Source organism: Halichoerus grypus, chromosome 6 (genome assembly GCF_964656455.1).
Source record: "Halichoerus grypus chromosome 6, mHalGry1.hap1.1, whole genome shotgun sequence".
Lineage (NCBI taxonomy): Eukaryota > Metazoa > Chordata > Mammalia > Carnivora > Phocidae > Halichoerus > Halichoerus grypus.
In genome coordinates this window covers 28202502-28221763 of record NC_135717.1, presented here as the reverse complement: position 1 = coordinate 28221763, position 19262 = coordinate 28202502, and the positions used below count along the sequence as shown (strand labels likewise).

General features: G+C 53.2%; 1 protein-coding gene across 5 annotated transcripts in view; it reads left to right on the top strand.

The window, feature by feature from the left end:
• ABCC1 (ATP binding cassette subfamily C member 1 (ABCC1 blood group)) overlaps window positions 1–19262 on the top strand; it is a 129348-nt gene that overhangs the window by 98982 nt on the left and 11104 nt on the right. For 4 of the 5 annotated variants that reach the window (XR_004924547.2, XR_013448885.1, XM_036115484.2 and 1 more), the window contains exons 20-24: window positions 6722–6812; window positions 9221–9356; window positions 12069–12276; window positions 14328–14638; window positions 18954–19153. Coding sequence is in view for 2 of the 5 variants with exons in the window: in XM_036115484.2 (XP_035971377.1) it covers window positions 6722–6812; window positions 9221–9356; window positions 12069–12276; window positions 14328–14638; window positions 18954–19153 (946 nt within the window). In the remaining 3 variants the exon portion in view is untranslated. The remainder of the gene's footprint in view (window positions 1–6721; window positions 6813–9220; window positions 9357–12068; window positions 12277–14327; window positions 14639–18953; window positions 19154–19262) is intronic. The other variant, XR_013448886.1, reaches the window with a different exon arrangement.

Sequence of the window (19262 nt, the reverse complement as noted above, 5' to 3'; positions counted from 1 at the left end):
GTCGCCCCTCCAGAAAACCTCGTAGCCTGTTAGCAATCCCTGTGCATTTTCTGCCGGCGCCCTGAGTCCTAGGCACCCACGCATCTTTCTGCCTCTAGATTTGTCTGTTCTGGACATTGCACATGAATGGAATTCTAGACCGTGTGGTACTCCGTGCCTGGCTTCCTTCCCTCCATGTGAGGTTTTTGTGGCTCACCCGTGAGGTAGCATGTGTCTGCGCTTCATGTCCTTTCGTTGCTGGGGAATACCACGCCACATTTTGTCTGTTCGTTCATTGGTTGGTGATCATTCCGAGTTGTTTCCATGTTGTGGCTGGTATAAATTGTGCTGCTATGAACCCCAATGGTTTTAAAAGCAAAGCATTTCCTTTTACATGAGGCAAGAAGTTCCTTCAGCTTTTCATTCCTGATCAGAATGAGTTCCTGCATGTCCGTGCTCTCGTGGTTGGCAAGTTCTGCCTTAAGTCTAGCCTGCTTCCCTCGTGCTGCAGAGCCGGCACCTTCTGATGGTCAAGCCAAGATCACACGCTGGGTGGGGCAACCTCAGGAGCACTGTATCTTACAGACTTGCTTCAGTTGGGTGAAAATGACCCCGTGTGCTTTCTCAAGTGACACATGTGCATTCAACTAAATCTTTTTCCCGGAATGCAGTCTCTCTCCTTTCTGTCCAGGTGCACAGGGAACGTCCTTAAACTCTGTTGACCACAGACGGTTTTTCTCTCCCCTTCCTCCGCCACTGCCAGCAGATCCGAAGCGGTTGGTGCGGAACCACAGAATGCTGCCAGTTCCTTTTTTTTTTCCCCTTTTCTTTTTTCCTTTGGCCACGTCAGCACTTAATTTGGCAATGAAAATGCCATCCGCCACCCTCGCACTGCCGTGTGGTCATTTTCCCAGTCCAGCCACACGGCCTCACACACAAGTCCTCAGCCTGTGGGTCTGAACTCAGACTGGGCAGCCCCTTCTCTCTCCAGCTCTCTTGGGGGATCCCCCCCCAGTGATACAGCTTGGCATCAGGGTCTACTCTTGATCCGCTGTAGCTGACTCCCAAGAGCCAGTGACCTTGGATTTGTTTGAACCACATTTTTGGCTTCTCCTAAAGGGAAACTTTCTTTTTTTTTTTTTTTTCTTGTTGGATTAATCAGGTCTTTTTTAGAACACCCAGGCTGAAGGGGGAGAGTGCTTGGTTTGGGGGGACTCTTTCCCCACCGGGGTAGGGAAGTGCAGATGCACCGGGAAATAGGCATAGGACGGGGAGATACCGACCCCTCCCCAGGCGTATTTATTATACTGATGGGTCAGATACTTTTTTCCTTTTTGTCTTTTTGTCTTTCCTTTTTTTTTTTTTTCAGGTGGCAAAGAGAGTTACAAATTGACTCATTAACCTTTGTACTTGGAAGGTGAAGAACATTTCTATTTACTCTGGTTTCTTTATTAGGAACCTAAAGTCTCGAGCAGTGGTTTTTATCGGGGGACATTTGTGCCTCCCGGGACATACGGCAATGTCTGGAGACATTTTTGGTTGTGACCACTGGGGTGAAGGGTGGGGAGGCATGCTGGCACATAGAAGGTAGAGACCAGAGATGCTGCTAAGCAGCCTACCGTGCAGAGCAAATCCCCCCACCCCAACCAGAAGACAGAGCATCATTTGGCACCCAGCGTCCCTAGTGCCAAGGCTGAGCAAGCTGCCGTGCCCCGGCTTCATGCTGTCCCAGTTCTTCCCTGTGGTCTTAGGAGAAAGACCGTTATTCCAACAATATGCCCGCTTCTCAGACCCGTGCTCAGCTCATCTCTCAACCTCATGACTGATTTTCTCCATCTTTGAGATCTTTGCTTGAAAGGTTTTCTTTTTCTTTTCTTTTTTTTTTTTTAAACCGATCATAAAATCAGCATGTGCTCGCTTTAGACCGCTGGAAAGTTGCAGAACAACGCAGAGAACCAGGAAAAAGAATGTCTGTCCACTGGCCCACCCGCCAGAGGGGCTGTCTGTGTCTGTCTCTCCTCGGCCTTCCTCCTGAGAGGAGTAGCATCCTACTGCGCTCTCAGCCATCAGTGCTGCTTGCTTGCTTTTCTGAACAGTGGGTCATAAGCACCTCCCCCTATTACAAAAATCTGTCACAAACACTGAACAGCTGCTGGAGAGTCCGTCGTACACACAGCACATTCCTTTAGGCTGTCTTCAGGGGCCGTATTTCTTCCACTTGAATATGGAGAACTTTCTGGTCCTAGGCGGGTGGATCAGGCTGGGTGATGCAGCTGGTCACTTCCGTTTTTGGTCAAAAGCGAAGCGTTGACTGTAAAGGAGTAACTTGGATTCTTCCCTTGAGGGAAGCTGGCCTGCTGGCCGGTGCCCAAGCAGAGTTCCAGAACCTTCTTGAGAATAAACAGCGAGCTCTGAGTGGCTTTGAGGGCCACTCCTGGGAGTGGTACTGAAGAGGTTCAAGAGCAGGGACGGTGCCAGGCTTGTCAGCCCTGCAGCCCCATACCTGCTACCTAGAGGCACTTGGGGAACGTTTATTAGATTACAACTTTCGGGCCTTTGCTTACCAAAAAAAAAAAAAAAAAAAATTCTTAACTGTTTTCTAGCATCCCTCAGCTCCGGCTCCCTTCATTTTCCCCTTCCTCTGCTTTAGTTTTCTTTGTAGCTCTGAACATTGCCTGACGGCTAATTCTGAATCTAGTCCTTTGTGTGTTCTCTCTCTCTCCCTTGTAATTTAAGCTCCACGAGGGCTTTTTGGTCACTTATGTATCCCCAGGGCTGGAAAGAGTGCCTGGCACATAGTAGACGCTCAGTGTAATCTGTTATAATAAGCAAGTAAGTACATTATGCCTTGATTATTTAAGACATGTCCCACGTAAGCTTTGGACATTAACACAGCTGTCCAAATATCCCGGATTAGAAGAAAATAGGCGCTGATTTTACCCATTTCTCCAGGGCTGGTTTAGAAACCGGCTTTGTGGGTATGGGCTTCTGAGATGGCATCTTGGTGGCCCCTGGGGTGCCTGTTCCGGCATTGGAAGGTCAGCTGTGGTTGTTCACTTGGCCGTTCGCCTGTTAATCTGTCCATCTGCATATCAGGTGTATGCAGAGCGCCTACTGGGTGCCTTGGGGACACCAGGTACTTGAGCCACTGTGGGGAATGGTTCCCCTTGGGTCGTACAGTGCATGTCCTGTGCAACCACACATGATGAGTTTGGTGCTGATGTGCCAGGTGCTGAGAAGAGAGTAGTGGGTAAGACCTACTCTGTGTTCTTAAGAGCTCACAGTCTTCAGGGTGTCTCCCCTCTGTTTGGGGAGACAAATGCCAAATAATCAAGGGTGTGGTGGTGCTAGATGCAGTGATGGAAGCGAGCCTGGGGGCCTGTGAGAACCCCAAGAAGGCATCCTCATCCCCGCCTGGGAGGGGCCAAGATGAAATCTGAGCCAGGTCACCTTCTCTTCCCTTTTTCTTGGCTCCATGTGCGTCTGGCTCAGAGTAAGGCTGCGTGCGGCCCAGGCCCCTCTCATGAGCAGCATCTGTCCTCAGGAGCGGAAGGCTGCGGCCTGGAGCCGAGGTCTGTGCTGTCTCCCAGCCACGCCTGCCCTGCTCGGCTGTAACACTTGACTTTTCTCCCTCTGCTGCCATGAAAACAGGTGTCGAGACAGAGGGTTGGCCTGCATTTTTCTAGATCTTCTTATGTTTAAACACGTTTATAACCTCTAGCAAAAGAACTGGCCGCGTGTGGGCTGCCTGTCAGCATCTGCCCGGCACGCGTGGGACGGGGTACTGAGGTACAGGAGCAGAAGGCCCCTCGGCCGTCTCTGCCCCTCGTCCTCGGGGAGGGCCTCCGTGCATCCGCTCTGGGCATTTAACTGGGGGTTCTGGGGGGGAGTGTTGCCTTGGTTCTTAACACTTTCCTGGTCTTGTGAATTCTCAGGTGGCAAAGTGGTGGACGAGGAGGGGGAAGGTCAGTGACACGCGGGTTAGAAGTAGCTGTGCTTGCAGGGGGAGGCTGTAGACGGACTGGGCCTGTTGCTGCATGCTCAGAACGAGGCCCTCCACCGTCTCTATTTCTACCCCCTTCCGTTGTTCATCCAGCGAACATTTTTTGGGGACCTACTATGTGCCAGGCTTTGCGGTGGGCACTTGGGGAGATAGTCTGAATCCCCAGATCTCTTGTTCTTCAGCTGGGTGGCCTGGGCTAAGCTTGACTGTTGTGTAGGTGAAATGACCATGATGAGCATGCCTTGGAGGAGATCCTGTTTGCAACATGCTTGGCACGTAGTGGGTGGACAATGAATGGCCCACGGTTTGACTGTCACAATCCCACTCTCACCTCCTGGGCATGGTCAGGACGTAGGCAGGCCAAGGCAGTACAGGTAATGTGTGCCTGACAGAGTCACTGCAGGTGGCTGTGGGCGCCCGGGGGGGGGGATGTCTTTTAACAGAGTTTCACCGTGGAAGGCTGCCCTGGTTCCCTCTGGTGAGGTAAAGGCATGAATCAGCCGCTGGACTGGACCCATCCCTCCCTCCTGCCTTCCTTAAGCAGTGTGGCCGAGGGTCCAGACAAAGGGCTCTTTTGTAAGCCACGGAAGCCGACTCTTGCCACTTCAACAAGGGTGTTTACTGGAAGGAGAAGCAGATCACTCAGAAATCAGAGGCCAGACCAAATAATCAGGACTCAGGAAATGGGAACTCTGGGAATCAGACTCCTTTAGGATGGATCGCTGGAACTGTCTTTGGTCCTCAGGGGGCCACTGATGATTCACAGTCCTGGGGAAGGGGTTTTGATTGGCTGACCTTGGGCAGCCCCTCTCCCCCATCCCCCCACCTCCCGCCCATGGTCTGCCAAGACTATAGGAAGAGGGAAGAGCTGACCCCTTGCAAAGGAGGCAGACGGAGTGGTGGACCAACCCATGTTCCTATTGCCTTCTAGGACTCTTGGTCCCTCCCCTTGCAGAGGAGAATTTTCCAGCTGGCCCCACCGGTGTATCAACCTGTGGGCTAATTGGTGGAGAAGGGGGCCATGGGAGGCCACTGTGAGGTCTCCCATCCAGACCTTAGGGCTCATCCTGAGTGGGGAGCAGAAGGGAAGCCTGAAGCTTACTGAGTCTGGCCTGCATAGCCAGGCGGGAGCGAGGAGCTGTCTCATGCCCCTGCCGCAGGGCCGTGTCTCCGGGAACGTTTCCAAGCACGCCTGTCCCGGCAAAGAGGGAGTTGGTCAAGGCCAGGCCTGGGCCTCCAGTGCTGTGTGCGTTTATGAGCCCGGGCTGCATGCACCTGCGTGGAACGTCCTGCTTGTTATCATTCTTTTTTTTTTATTTAGTTTAGTTTTTTTTTTAATTTAAGTAAAAAAAGATGCTGCCATTAAAAGAAATGTGTGGAGCAGTGATTCTCCATCTTGGCTGCACCCCAGAATTATCCGTAGAACATGTTTAAAAAGGCGAGTACCAGCTAAGCACCACCATGGTCTGTCACTTCCCAAGCACCATGCGTGGCCTCACTCATCCTCCCACTTAGGAAGGGGGCGGCAGTGGTCATTTGCCCTTTGCAGCTGTGAGAGTTGAGGCTCAGAGACGTTTATTGCTTCCCTAGTACACACAGCTAGGAAGTGAGAGAACACTCCATTCCAGACTGCGCTCTGACTCAGCATGAGGCCTGGCCTCCCTACAGGCAGAGTCCTTGCAGGGACCAGAGCTGGGCCAGGGGCATCCCCGGGTGCGTGCATCATTCACAGCCAAGATGGAGAATCAACCAGCTCAGAGCTCCCCCGCCCCCAACCGCAGAATGATTCCTCACCCCGCTCTTCTGTTTTCTGTTTCTCGCTGTGACTGTCATGGTCCGAAAGAGCCATTTGGTTTCAGTTCACATTCTATCAGCATGTTCCCAGGGTCACCCTGTCACCGCCAGAGCTGCATATTAGTCCCCTTCTGGAACGTCTCCCCTGCACACCCTCCCATCCTCTTCCGGGCCAGCCCCAGGGGAACCCTCTGCCGTGCGTCTCTCCTGCAGGTTCGCTCGCTCTCCTGGCACCAGCATGAGATCAGGGCCGGGGAATGATAACGCATCACTGAGTAGTCGGGCAAATGAAGGGGGATGATGTATTTCAACACAGCACGGGGCCACCACTCATTCAATAAATGTTAACCATTGAGGTTATGTCATGTCATTCTGTCATTGAGGTTATGGTGATTAGTGTTGATGCCGGGGGCGTAATTCCTGGGACTGGGGCAGCCAGCTGGCTGGTGTGCCTCAGGGTGGCTGTACCAGTTGTTTGGGGGAAATGGCAGTGCTCCGGGTACCCCCTACCCCGGACCTCTGGACCTCCCGGAGGTCCGGGTTAACTCTTGCCACTGGGAGGTGGGGGCGGGGCGCCCTCGGGGACTCCTCCTGTTGGCTGATGCCCTTGTCAAAACTGGTTGTTACTTATTTTGAGTAGCACCCTTGCTTGGGATGCTTGGGGACCAGAGGGCTGTGTGCTGTTCCCCACCTGGCTCCTTGCATCTTGGCCCCTTGGACTAAGTTTCATGCACCTCTGTCCCAAGGGAGTCAGCTGGCTCCACAGACCTGCCCCTGTGCCGGGAACCTGTCTGTGGCCTCAGCCAAGCACGTCTAGTTTTCTGAGCTTCCTGGTGGCCAGGTTATCCGCCATGTCCCGTCCAAGTGACCGGTTTTCCTAAATGTCTTTGATCTTGGCATCCAGCTCTGGAAACCACAACTTCCCCCTTTCCTCTCTTGTGCCAGGGTTAACAAGTGTCAGCAGCCCAGGGAAGGAGGTGAAGCAGATGGAGAATGGCATGCTGGTGACCGATGTCGCGGGGAAGCAGCTGCAGAGGTATGAGCAGAGAGGGAGCCCTGTTCGTGTGGACTCTCCAGGCACCCTGTTTCTGCCCCCTGCCTGGGGGGAGAGAAGAGGAACAAGGTCACACGAGCTGCTCCCCGGGGTCACGGAAGATGGGGGCTTTCTGCCTCCTTTCCCAAATTGCTAGGAGAGCTCATGTTTCGGGGGCCTGAAGAGGGGTGGGGGCCACACTGCTCTACCAGGGGGCATAACTCACACAGGCCTCAGGATGTAACCATCCGCCTGCACGTGGTGACGCTCAAGTTCCCTGCAGGATGTGGGTCTTTGCTCAAGTTATTCAGAGGAGCCTGCAGTGTTCAGGTCTTAAGAGCCGGCATTTGAACCAAAATAGTCACAGCAATAGTGACCTCGATGTTTGATGCACCCTCCGGAGCCAGGCACAGTGGCAAGCCCTGTGCAGTGTGTTGAACCTGGAGGTGGTTACTCCTGTCTTCCCGTTTTACAGGTTAGCAAACGGAGTGCTCTCCCTAAGTCATGCAGCCAGACAGAAACTGAGCTTGGACTTGAACCCAGGCCCTTGCTGCTGAGCCAGCAGTCCAAAGTTCTGTGCTTTTGCTGCTTTAAAGGAGGTTGCTTTCGGCTAGATCGTTTGGGATTTAGAGGAGCAGCATTCCGTGGACATTGTTGCTTAACCTCTCTGTGCCTCAGTTTCCTTACCTGTCAGATAGGGTCTATGGTGTGCCTACCGCAGAGGGCTGTAGTGGGACAGACTCCACGTAGTGCATGTGAAGCACTTAGCACAGTACTTTCCTCCATCAACACCCAGTAAAGAGCACTCACTCATTATTGCATGAGCTGGGGCTGCCTGCAGTTACTTCTCTGGCATAGGGAGATCTCACAGAAATGAGGCTGGGAACGAAATTGGCGTGAGCAGCTCTGCCCTTTAGAATACTGCCCATGGTACACTCCTAGACTCTGATTTTTTTTTTAAGATTTTATTTATTTGAGAGAGAGCGCGTGGGGGGAGGGCAGGGGGAGAGTGAGAATCTCAAGCAGACTCTGCTGCACTCAGCGTGGAGCCCACCGTGGGGCTCAGTCTCACCACCCTGAGATCATGACCTGAGCTGAAACCAAGAATCAGACGCTTAACCGACTGAGCCACCCAGGCGCCCTGACTCTGATTTTTATCGTATGGGACAGGTAGAAATATTTCCTGCTCTGTTGGTGCACCTGTCGAGATGGTGAGCTAGGTGTATGTGTGTAAATCACTCAGAATAGGGCCTCGCCCAGGGCGTGCAGGGGTTCAGGCAGGCCAGTGTGGTCAGTCATGGTTGCTGCCCTCTGAGAATTTGCTGGGACAGCCGAGACGAGGCAGCACCTGCAGGTGGTCCTGGGACCTAGGGGCAGGTGACGGTGGGAGGCTTGCCGGGGAGAACCATGGATGGACTGAGCAGAAGCATAGGGAACACTGGGCGTATCTGTCGCTATGCAACAGATGACCTCAAAGTTCGTGGCTTGCGAAGTCTGGGCACGGCTTAGCTGGCTCCTCTGCTCCGGATCTCACACAAGCCGCAACAAGTGTCCACCAGGCTGGGGTCTCATCTGAAGACTGGGGTGGGGAAGGATCCACTTTGAAGTTCACATGGCTTTTGGCAGGATTCTGCTCCTCTGGGGCTGTATTACCGTCCTCAGTTTCTAACTGGAGCCCTCCGTTGCCAGCATCCTGGGCCTCCAGCCTGCATGCTTGCTTCCTCGATGCATGCAAACCACGAAGGCGGTAGGGAGCGTCAGCAAGCAGGGTGGAAGTCACACCCCGTCCCTTTGCCCTTGTGAGTCTGAGCCGTGGCTCAGAGAGGGTATTCCTGCACATAGGTCCACACTATGTGCACACACACACACACGCGCACACACCCATCCACCTGTGTCATTCTCCAGGGTTACAAGTCCCCAGGGGAAGGGATTACGTCGAAGAAGTCTCCAAAGAGAGCTTGGGGCCACATGAGCTGTGATAATGTGTCGTGGTCCTCATAAAGCTGATGACCATTGGGGTGCCTGGGTGCTCAGTCGTTAAGCGTCTGCCTTCAGCTCAGGTCACGGTCCCGGGGTCCTGGGATCGAGCCCCACATCGGGCTCCCTGCTCGGCGGGAAGCCTGCTTCTCCCTCTCCCACTCCCTCTGCTTGTGTTCCCTCTCTTGCTGTTTCTCTCCCTGTCAAATAAATAAAATCTTAAAAAAAAAAAAAAAAGCTGATGACCACCACTGGCAGGCGCAAGAGGTGCTTTCTGAATCACGCCTGCATGAAGGAACGGTTCCTCCGCGGGGCCGTGTGTCACGGATCCCCTCCGCGTGTCACAACTATAAAATCAGAAGATTGAGCTAGTTTGGCGCATAGTTGTGGTGAGGCTTCTGTTTGGTTGACACCATGTGCCTTGGTTTCCCCAGACAGCTCAGCAACTCCTCCTCCTACGGCGGGGACGTTAGCCGCCACCGCACCAGCACGGCCGAGCTGCAGAAAGCTGGGGCCAAGAACGAGGACGCGTGGAAGCTGGTGGAGGCGGACAAGGCGCAAACAGGGCAGGTGAGGGCCGGCTGCCCCAGTGAGGGCCGTGGCCGGCGTCACTGCGCGTCGCTGCGGGCCGGGTCCTGTGCAGAACGCTTCGTTGATGTTAAACCGAGTCTTTCCACGGGCCTCTACCAGTGCTGTTTTCCAGCGCCGGAAACGGGCGGCAGAGCCTAGGTGACTTGCCCGAGGTCGCCGCCAGGGGGCGGCAGAGTTAGGATTGGAACCCGGGCCGTCGGACTCCAGGGCCGGTGTTTGGAGCCTCGGCTGTACTGAGCGCCGCCACCTCTGAGCGGCTGGGGGCTTTTGTTGGCTGTGGGTGACCCAGGTGCTTCAAATCACACCTTTCCACTGCACGGAAGTTGTAGATCAGATGCGGTCTACAAGATAACGCCTCTGTCACTTCCCCTCGTGTGACCGTGTGTGTGTGCGTGTGTGTGTGTGTGTGGTGGGATTCATTTCTTTCCATTTCTCTTTTAGTCCTAACGATTCCATCGCGACAAAAAGTCTGAGCTCGGTGCATGTTTATCTGTCATGTGTGTCTCTGGCCGTTGGGGCTGCTCTAACAGAAGGCCACGGGCCGGGTGACTCAGAAGCAAGCTGCTGTTATTGCCCACACTTCCTGGAGGCTGGCAAGTCCGAGATCACGGTGCCAGCCCCCCGCGTGGCGTCTAGTGAGGGCTTGCTCAGAGGGAGGCTCTGACAGCGTCGTCTGGTCCCTGTGTCCTCCCTGTCGGGAGGGGGTGAGGGAGCTCTCCAGAGCCCCTTTGTTAAGGGCACTAATCCCGTCGTGAGGGATCCATCCTCACGATCTGATCGCTTCCCAAAGGCCCCTCCTCTGCGTACCATCGCACTGGAGGTGAGGATTTCAATGGGCGAACTTGGAGGGACACAGCGTTCAAGTCCATAGGTCTCACAAATCTCCAGCTTCTCTCTGTCACAGGGAGAATCGGTTTCAAGGTCTTGGTTGGTTGTATGTGTTTTACAATTCTCTATTTTGGGCACGTGTCAGTAATCTTCCGTTTATGGTAATGATTCAAAGTTTATTTTTAAAAATACATGTGGTATGTTTTTAAAAAAATAGGGAACGGAATTTTTAAAAGAAGAATAAGTACACACATGAACAAGCCACCCATGAGAGGTGGTGCAGGAACGAGAGGTCGGGACGCTGTTCTCTTGGATCTAGCTGGATGCATCCAGAACCTCCCGGAACCCTCTGCTCCAGGCTGCTTCTCTCCTCTTCCCCTCACAGCCGTGGCCAGGGGCGGAAGTGCCTTAGTGCATCCTCCCTCCTTGCTCTTGCTGGTCCTCGGCAGAGCCAGAGTCAGGACCGCAGATCAAGGACCAGAGAAACAATGTCAGGCCCGGTTAGTCCTCATGTAATCCCACACCGCCCAGAGGAGATGGGACCCAGTGTTACCTGCCTTTTCTATAGCAGGAACGCAGACTGGGGGGCTTGTAACTTGCCAGAGTAGGACCAGGAGTGGCGCTGGGTGCAGCACACACACAAATTTCGGACTCCCACACCCACCATGTTTGCTGCTCATGAGGAACCCCCGAGTCCTGCAGTATAATTCTGGGATCTGCAGGTCAGCGGGCTGCTTGGCTTTGCGACGAAGCCAAATGGTGACAGTAAACATCGTAATTCTGGGACACTCCCCCGCCCCCCACTATTTTAGTTTGAAATACAGAGAAAAGTCAGAAAGAAACACTCAGTTACACAGGAGACCTCTGGCCTTTCACCTGTTACCTTTCAACCAGGCTGTAATTCAGACAAATGGTTTTTATGACCCAAAATTCAGCGTGAGAAGCTTGAAATGCCAGCGAGTGCACACACAAGGAAGGATACCTGGCGTGGCTGAAACCAAGCCAGGCAGGTGGGGCATAGGGCTGGCCCAAAGCAGGTGGCTTCGGCCCCTGGTGTTGAGATCAGGCCACCCTTTGGATGACTATGCATCATCATTTAGCCCTCATGGGGCTCCGCAGGGAATATGGGGGCGGAAGAAGTCCTGTCGCCCTGTGGAGCTGGGGAGCAGGTTAAGCGGGTGCCAGCCAATGGGAAGCCAGTGGAAATGATGCGGAATTTGTGTTCGCTGTTCAGAGGAAATGGGGGGAGGCAACACTGGGGTGCTTGGCAACGTGTCACTCCATCCCGTTTGCTCTTTGATGGCTTCCTAACGGTCCTGGACTAAAGCTCAGAATCCTAAACAGGCTCTTCCAGCCCCTGTGTGGTCCGACCACTACTGCTTCTCCAGCTCAATCTTGTTCCAACCACCTTTGCCTCCTTTCATTTCCTGCCACATGATGCATTCCCTCCTACCCCAGGGCCCTTGCACATGCTGCTCCCTCTGCCCTGAGTGCCTTTTTTCCAATTCACCTGGTTAATTAACTCTTTGTTGTCCCTTCCTCAGGGAAAACCTCTCCGGTAGGTCAAGCTGCTCACTTTTATACTCTCGTGGAATTCTGCACTGCTCCAGCCCTTCTCTATAATTACACATTGACCTGGGCACTGAAAGCCTGTCTTGCCACTTGACTGGAAGCTCCATGAGGGCACAGACCTTGACTTTCTCTCCCGCTGACTTTGTCGGTCAAATAACTAAGGGGAATGTGCCATGAGTATGAGCATAGGTGGTGGGGGACGGGATGGCCCAGCTGCTGCTGGAGTGCCTGACCTCGGGTGGTGGTGGTGGGGGGCAGCCTGCAAAGGGCCTTCTCTCCCCTGGTCTGCAGGTCAAGCTGTCCGTGTACTGGGACTACATGAAGGCGATCGGACTTTTCATCTCCTTTCTGAGCATCTTCCTTTTCCTGTGTAACCACATTGCTGCTCTGGCCTCTAACTACTGGCTCAGCCTGTGGACTGATGACCCCATCGTCAACGGGACCCAGGAACACACTAAAGTCCGGCTGAGCGTCTATGGAGCCCTGGGCATTTCGCAAGGTGGGGGCCCTCCCCTTCCCACCCTCCCCTGCCCGCCCAATCTGGGCACTTGAAACTGCTTCTTCATGTCTTATTATGGAGTCGAGTCCCCCCATTTGTCAGGGCTTTGTGGACCCCCAAACTAAGCCAAACTCACATGAATAGTACCTATCTCTTAGTAGACACTCAGATACTTGTAGAGTGAATATTTCTTGAATGCTTTGTTTAATGGGGCCCTAGGAGATTGAGAGAAGCTCTTAACATGCCCATTTTACAGATGAGCAAAGTTGAGGGATGGCAGCACGCCCCCCCCCCCCCCGAGCATTGGTGAGCAAGGGCCCTTGCCCCTTGTTGCTCAGTGAAGGTGATGGGGCTCCTGTAAAGTCTCATTTGTGGACTCCTACTTGCTGTCTGAGGATGGGAATTGGTTTATGCTGGTGGTTCTCGGTGCAGACTCTGCTGTCCCCCGGGGGACATTTCGCCACGTCTGGAGGTACTTGGAGCCATCACAGCTTTAGAGAGGGGGTAGTATTAGAGGCATGCAGAGGCCAGGGATGTTGCTGGACGCTCTGCAGCGCACAGCACAGCCCCCACAACAGAGAATGATCTAGCCTCAAATGTCAGCAGTGAGGAGGTTGAGAAACCCTGTTTACCCTTCCTGTGGGCCCATGAAGGTCCCCAAACACAAGAGCATTAATAGTAAGAGCCGATGTCCGCTGAGCCTTTCCTTGGTGCCTGGTTAGCTTCTAAACCCTTCTGTGTGTTTTTGCAGCACAGGGCCAAGAGGTGGCAGCTACTGTTCTCCCCTTTTTAGAAATAGAGACTCTCAGGCCCAGAGAAGTTAAGTAAGTTGCCCAAAGCCACACAGCAAGTACATGGCAGAGCTGTCATCGAATGAGGCATTCTGGCCCAGGAGCCCGTGCTCTTAGTCACTGTGCTGCACAGTGCATGAGCTGTGTGTTCAGGTGCTCATGAAAACAGTGAGCGTCTCTACATATATATGTACGTTCAGTGTCTGCGATGTGTAAGTATAGACAATAAACCTCTGTATATTTTTGAGTACTTTCTGTACACTAAGCACATGGCCTTTTACATCCGACAGTGCTGCAAGCTAAGTGTCATTGTCCCCATCTCACAGATAAAGAAACTGGGGTGCAGAGAGGCTGAGTGACTTGTGGGAAGGGCCCACAGCTGGGAGGTGACACAGGATTTGGCACTGTTGGCTTCAGAGTCCGTCGTTTTAGCCCTCGCTTCCTTGAGGAAGCCCGCCCCTCCCTATGAAATCTGTCTGCGAAGAACGGGTGCCCTGCTCTGGGCTGCGTGGAGGAGCCGCAGATGTCTCATGATCTCCGGGAGAGAGCTTTGAAAGAAAACCAGAAGAGCAGCCAGGGATTTTTTTCGATTTCTTAATCCCTAACACCGCCCCACCCCCCCACCCCCCAGGGCAAAGGGCTGGACTCCTCATGATCACTGAGGGAAGGTGGGGCACAGGGAGGGTGCGATGTTTACCTGGGCTCACACGGCAGCAGCATCTGTTCTAGGAGCTGAGCTGTCCACTCTGGTAGCCACTAGCCACCTTTTAGGTGCTCAGTAGCCCCATGTGCCTAGAGGCTACCACACGGGACTGCATAGATACAGAACATGGGCGTCATCACAGAAAGTTCTGTCGCATGGCACTGGTCTAGAGGAGTGCGGTACACGGATTAAGAGCATGACCTCGGAGCAGGCTGCCTGGATCGGAAACCGCAGCTTTGCTTCTGATTGGCTGATTCTGTTGAGGGCAAAGGAGTTCACCTGTCTGACCTTGAGTGTCCTTCTCTGTAAAATGAGTGCTAAGAGGAATGATACAGAGTCAGTGTGAGAAGTAGATTCGTGTCAAGCTCCTACATAGTGTCTAATAAATAGTGAGTCCTCAGTAAATAGTAGCCACTACTGTCCCCCTCCTCCTGCTTGTCCTCGTCGTCATTCTTAGAAGCTGAGAGTCCAGGCCTGTTGCATCCGCATGGCCACTTCTCCCCACCCCCAGCTTGGCCCGTGTCCCATCATGGTGTTGACCATGAGAGTGTTTGTAGGTATTTCCGTGTTCGGCTACTCCATGGCGGTGTCCATCGGGGGGATCTTGGCTTCCCGCCGCCTGCACCTGGACCTGCTACAGAACGTCCTCCGGTCACCCATGAGCTTCTTCGAGCGGACCCCCAGCGGGAACCTGGTGAACCGCTTCTCTAAGGAGCTGGACACGGTGGACTCGATGATCCCGCAGGTCATCAAGATGTTCATGGGCTCCCTGTTCAATGTCATCGGCGCCTGCATCATCATCCTGCTGGCCACTCCCATTGCCGCCATCATCATCCCGCCGCTTGGCCTCATCTACTTCTTCGTCCAGGTGAGAAGTGGGGTCTCAGGGTACAGGAGGGGGCCTGCTGTGTACACTACTTCCATGTGAGCTAAGGGCTCACTTCATCTTAACATTTCCCCAGCGTGGAGCTGTTGGGGATTTGCTGGAAGAGGGTTGAATTTGTTTTTGTCAGTTTTAAATACCTATCAAAGGGAAGGGGAAAGCTATAATGATTTATAATAACAATGATAACTTATAGCAATAATAATATTGTTAAAATTGAGAGAGTTTTATGAAATTCTTTAGGTCCTAAGCCCCATGCAGAAAGTGGAGATGTGAATAACAGCACCTTAAACAGGATAGACATCTGTCTTTCTCTCTCATGGTAGAAATGTAGAGGTGGGCCATTTGGGGCTGGTATGGCAGTTCCACAAGTCTGTTAATATCCCAGACTGTTAACTATCACTGCTTTTTTTGTTGTTGTTCTCCTGTCTTTGCATAAGCCTTCATTCTTAAGTTGATCTCATGGCCCAAGACGGCTGCTGGAGCTCCAGCCATCAATCTGTAGTTCAGAAAATGAGAACGAGGAAAGGGAACAGAGCAAAAGAGCATGTGACAGCTGAGTCCTTGTGGTCCCTTAGGTTATTGCAGCATAAACTGTGCTTGCAGCTGTAGGTGAGCATGTCAAGGGTCAGGTGGCAGAGCTGGGAGTATGAACTCACGTCTGTCTGATCCTAAAGCTTGTGTTGGTGACCACAATGCTGTGCTGCCCCTTTTTGTCCTGAAAAGCTTAGCTGCAGCATAGTTGCCGGTGGGGACCAGTGGTTTAGATGGGAGCCTAATGACCGCAGCACAAGGTGAGAGTGAGAAGCGCCAAGTGTTCCCTACATCAGGCTGCACTACGGCTGCTCATGCGGGGTCCGGAGGCCTTGGTCCAGTCAGCCAGCCCCCAGACTCCACCACACTGCGGCCCGGTGGTCGGTGAGTGCAAATGCAGGTGGAACCAGAGCATGCTGGTCTGGTTCTTGCACCCTCGTTGTGTTCTCTTTAAATTGGCGCCAGCGTTTTTGGAAACTCGTCCTGCTGCATTTGCGAAAAATACAACCCGCATTCATACCCTAGCTGTACATTTCCCTGAGGGACCCAGTTCACAAGAACAAAACAGGCCACGTGCTGCATTCGTGGCTCCCATAGCTGCCAGCCGCAGGACCTTGGGCCCACGTGCAGCGATGCCTTGGCGGGGTCTGTCATCCGTTAACAGGACGATGAGGGAGATGCTCTCGTAATGCCACCGACACTATTTTTAAACAACAAGGACAGTTCAGCAGAGGATCCTGTTGTATACGCACTGTTAATATAACTGAGCAAGCATAACGCACATGTGCAGGGCTGGAAAGGGGAGCAGCCGAAGGGAAACATCGTGTCTCTAAGGGTTGGGCTTATGAGAGAATGTGGGTTTTTAAAAAAATTTTAAAGATTTATTTATCTTTTTGAGAGAGAGAGCGTGCAAGTGGGGAAGGGGGCAGAGGGGGAGAGAGAGAGAGAGAATCTCTAGGAGACTCCCCACTGAGCACAGAGCCCGATGTGGGGCTCAGTCCCATGACCCCGAAATCATGACCTGAGCTGAAACGAAGAGTCGGACACTTAACCACCTGAGCCACCCAGGTGCCCTGAATGTGCTTTTCTTTAATGGCTTTTAACTAAATATACCCTTATTCTATAACCCAGCAGTCTCCTCTCAGCGTATATGCAAAAGAAATGAGAGAATGCATCCAGGGGGAAAAAAAAAGGTGCTAGGATGTTCTTAGTGTTTTGGTTCATGATAGCCCCAAACTAGAAACAACTTGGGGTTTTGACCCAGAGGATGCAAGAATTTTCTGGGGTGCTGGAGATGTTCTAGATTTTGGTCAGGTAGTGGGTGTGCAGGTGTAGATACATGTGAAATTCATCAAGCTGTGAAGATTTGGTGCATTTTCCAGTGTAATGGAAATATATGTCATATCTTGATTAGAAAGTGGGTTTTAGATATACGTGCGTTCTCTTTCTTCAGAAAAGATCTAAAGGTTATACACTGAGATTGGAATAAGTAGTGCTTATTTCAGAGTAATGGATGTAATTTTTTTTAAAAAGATTTATCTAGTTATTTTAGAGAGAGAGAGACTGGGAGGGAGGGGCACAGGGAAAGGGAGAGAGAGTCCCAACCAGACTCTGCCCCGAGCACAAAGCCCAAAGCGGGGCTCCATTCCATGACCCCGAGATCATGACCTGAGTTGAAACCAAGAGTTGCATACTTAACTGACTGCACCACCCAGGCACCCCCGTAATTTAATTTTTATTTAATCTTTCCATCTGTATCACCCCCCCCAATTTTTATTTTTTTTTAAAGATTTTATTTATTTATTTGACAGAGAGACAGCGAGAGAGGGAACACAAGCAGGGGGCGTGGGAGAGGGAGAAGCAGGCCTCCCGCGGAGCAGGGAGCCCGATGCGGGGCTCGATCCCAGGACCTGGAATCATGACCTGAGCCGAAGGCAGACGCTTAACGACTGAGCCACCCAGGCGCCCCACCCCCCCCAATTTTTAAATGGATATCCATTACTGTTTTAATTCAAAAGCAAGTCATTTTTATATAAAGGGGGTGCAAGAGGTAAGATGATGTAGAATTGTGTTGGGGCTTCCTTGTTGCCGGAAGGAGGCATTTCTGCTTTGTGGAATATTTTGGCGTCTGTGGAAACCTCCCGGCCACAGGTCCGAGTACCTTAGCTCACAGCACGCTGCGTGGCTCAGGCAGGCGCGTGTCAAGTGTTATTTTCATTCACGAGCACGGGGCACTTGGTCTCTGAAAGAGTAAGGTGAGTCCAGGGGTGGATTATGTCTCCTGGAATGGAGTTTAAAAGGGAAGCTAATTTTTTTTTAAACACAAATACTGAGCTTTCTATAGTAAATAAAATTCTGAGCACATGTGAAGTGGAGTAAGTTGAGCAGGGAAAACTCTTGGGAATGATTTCCATCCGGGATGTTTAGAAAGAAAGCCAGGGAGAGGAGGCGTCATGGCTGAGGGTAACGGGACAGATCCCGCAGGGCCGAGGCCTCCAGAGTTTGTTCACAGCCGTGAGAGGACACCTGACCTGTCCTCAGGAACAGGCAGAGCCACCGTCCTGGGACTGCCCGGGCTGGTGTGGTCCTGGGCTAGCTTACAGAGTTGCTGGGGCCCCAAAGGCCGCCCAAGTGTGGGTTCAAATTACCATGTGCGCTGCCATCCAGAAGGAAGCTTCTGACCTCAGAGCCCCATTAGAGTCCCCTCTTAGGTTTCCTGCTCTCTGTGGAAGGTCTCTGCCCCAAACGGCCCGGGGAGGCCGGGAGGCCGTGTCTCTGACCACCCTGTGTTTCTGGGACTTGTTCCTCTGTCTGGCTCTGCCGCTGGTGGGGCGGCTGCATTTACGTGAGGTCCTGAGCACTTCTGGAGTGGGCAACCTCGGTCTGTTTGTACTGACGGGGAGACTAAGGCCACAAGAACTCAGTGTCCTCAAATGACCAGTCTGTCCTCTGTTCATGGCTCCTCAAGGCTTCCAGTGGGCGAGTTGCTTTTGTTCCGTCTGCCCTGATTAGGGCAGGAGCAGAGCAGATGGGTGTCTGCCCACGGAGTCAGGTGGAGTCGGGGTTTGAACTGAGGCCTGGTTGTCCTCAAAACCTGTACAGAAAGCCGCGCCGCTGGAGCCATAAAACCCTAGAGGGGAGTGGCTTCGGGGAGGCTGTAGAGGGCAGGGGTTAGCACCTCACAGCCGGGCTGAGTCCGCACCCCAGCTCGGCTGCTTGTAGCCACGTGACCTTAGGGGAAAGGTGAACGAGCCTCTTTGTGCCTTGGTTTACTGAGCGTCAGTGGGAATGAGCACCTGCTGGATTTCTGGTGAGAGTTCAGTGAGCTGATGTCTGTGAAAGTACTTAGAACTCTGCTAGGATTGGGGCACCCGGGTGGCTCAGTTGTTAAGCATCTGCCTTCAGCTCAGGTCATGATCCCAGGGTCCTGGGATCGAGTCCCGCATTGGGCTCCCTGCTCGGCGGGAAGCCTGCTTCTCCCTCTCCCTCTGCTCCTCCCCAGTGCTCGTGCTCTCTCTCTCAAACAAATAAAATTTTTGAAAAAAAAATTAAGAACAATACTGCTAGGACGGCGGGCTCTGTGTGAGCCTTAGCTGCTGTCAGCCCTGTGCGTGCACGAGCGCGGGCGCCTGTGGAGAGCAGCCGGGCTCTGACATGCCGCCTCCCGGAGGTACCGTGCAGCCCCAGGCTTTCTCCAGCGCCGCCCCGGGGACGCGGCAGCATGGGAGGGGCTGTGCCCACTCCGCCGTCCCATCCCTTCCCGCAGAGGTTCTACGTGGCCTCGTCCCGGCAGCTGAAGCGCCTCGAGTCGGTGAGCCGCTCCCCGGTCTACTCCCACTTCAGTGAGACCTTGCTGGGCGTCAGCGTCATCCGCGCCTTCGAGGAGCAGGAACGCTTCATCCGCCAGAGTGACCTGAAGGTGGACGAGAACCAGAAGGCCTATTACCCCAGCATCGTGGCCAACAGGTGGGCGCTCGAGGCCCCGTGGGAGGAGGTGGAGGACTAAGAACTCCGCCTTCGCTCCTGGAGGAGGAGGGTGTGAAGCTGGGCTCGGGCCCCCACACGCAGGGTGGTT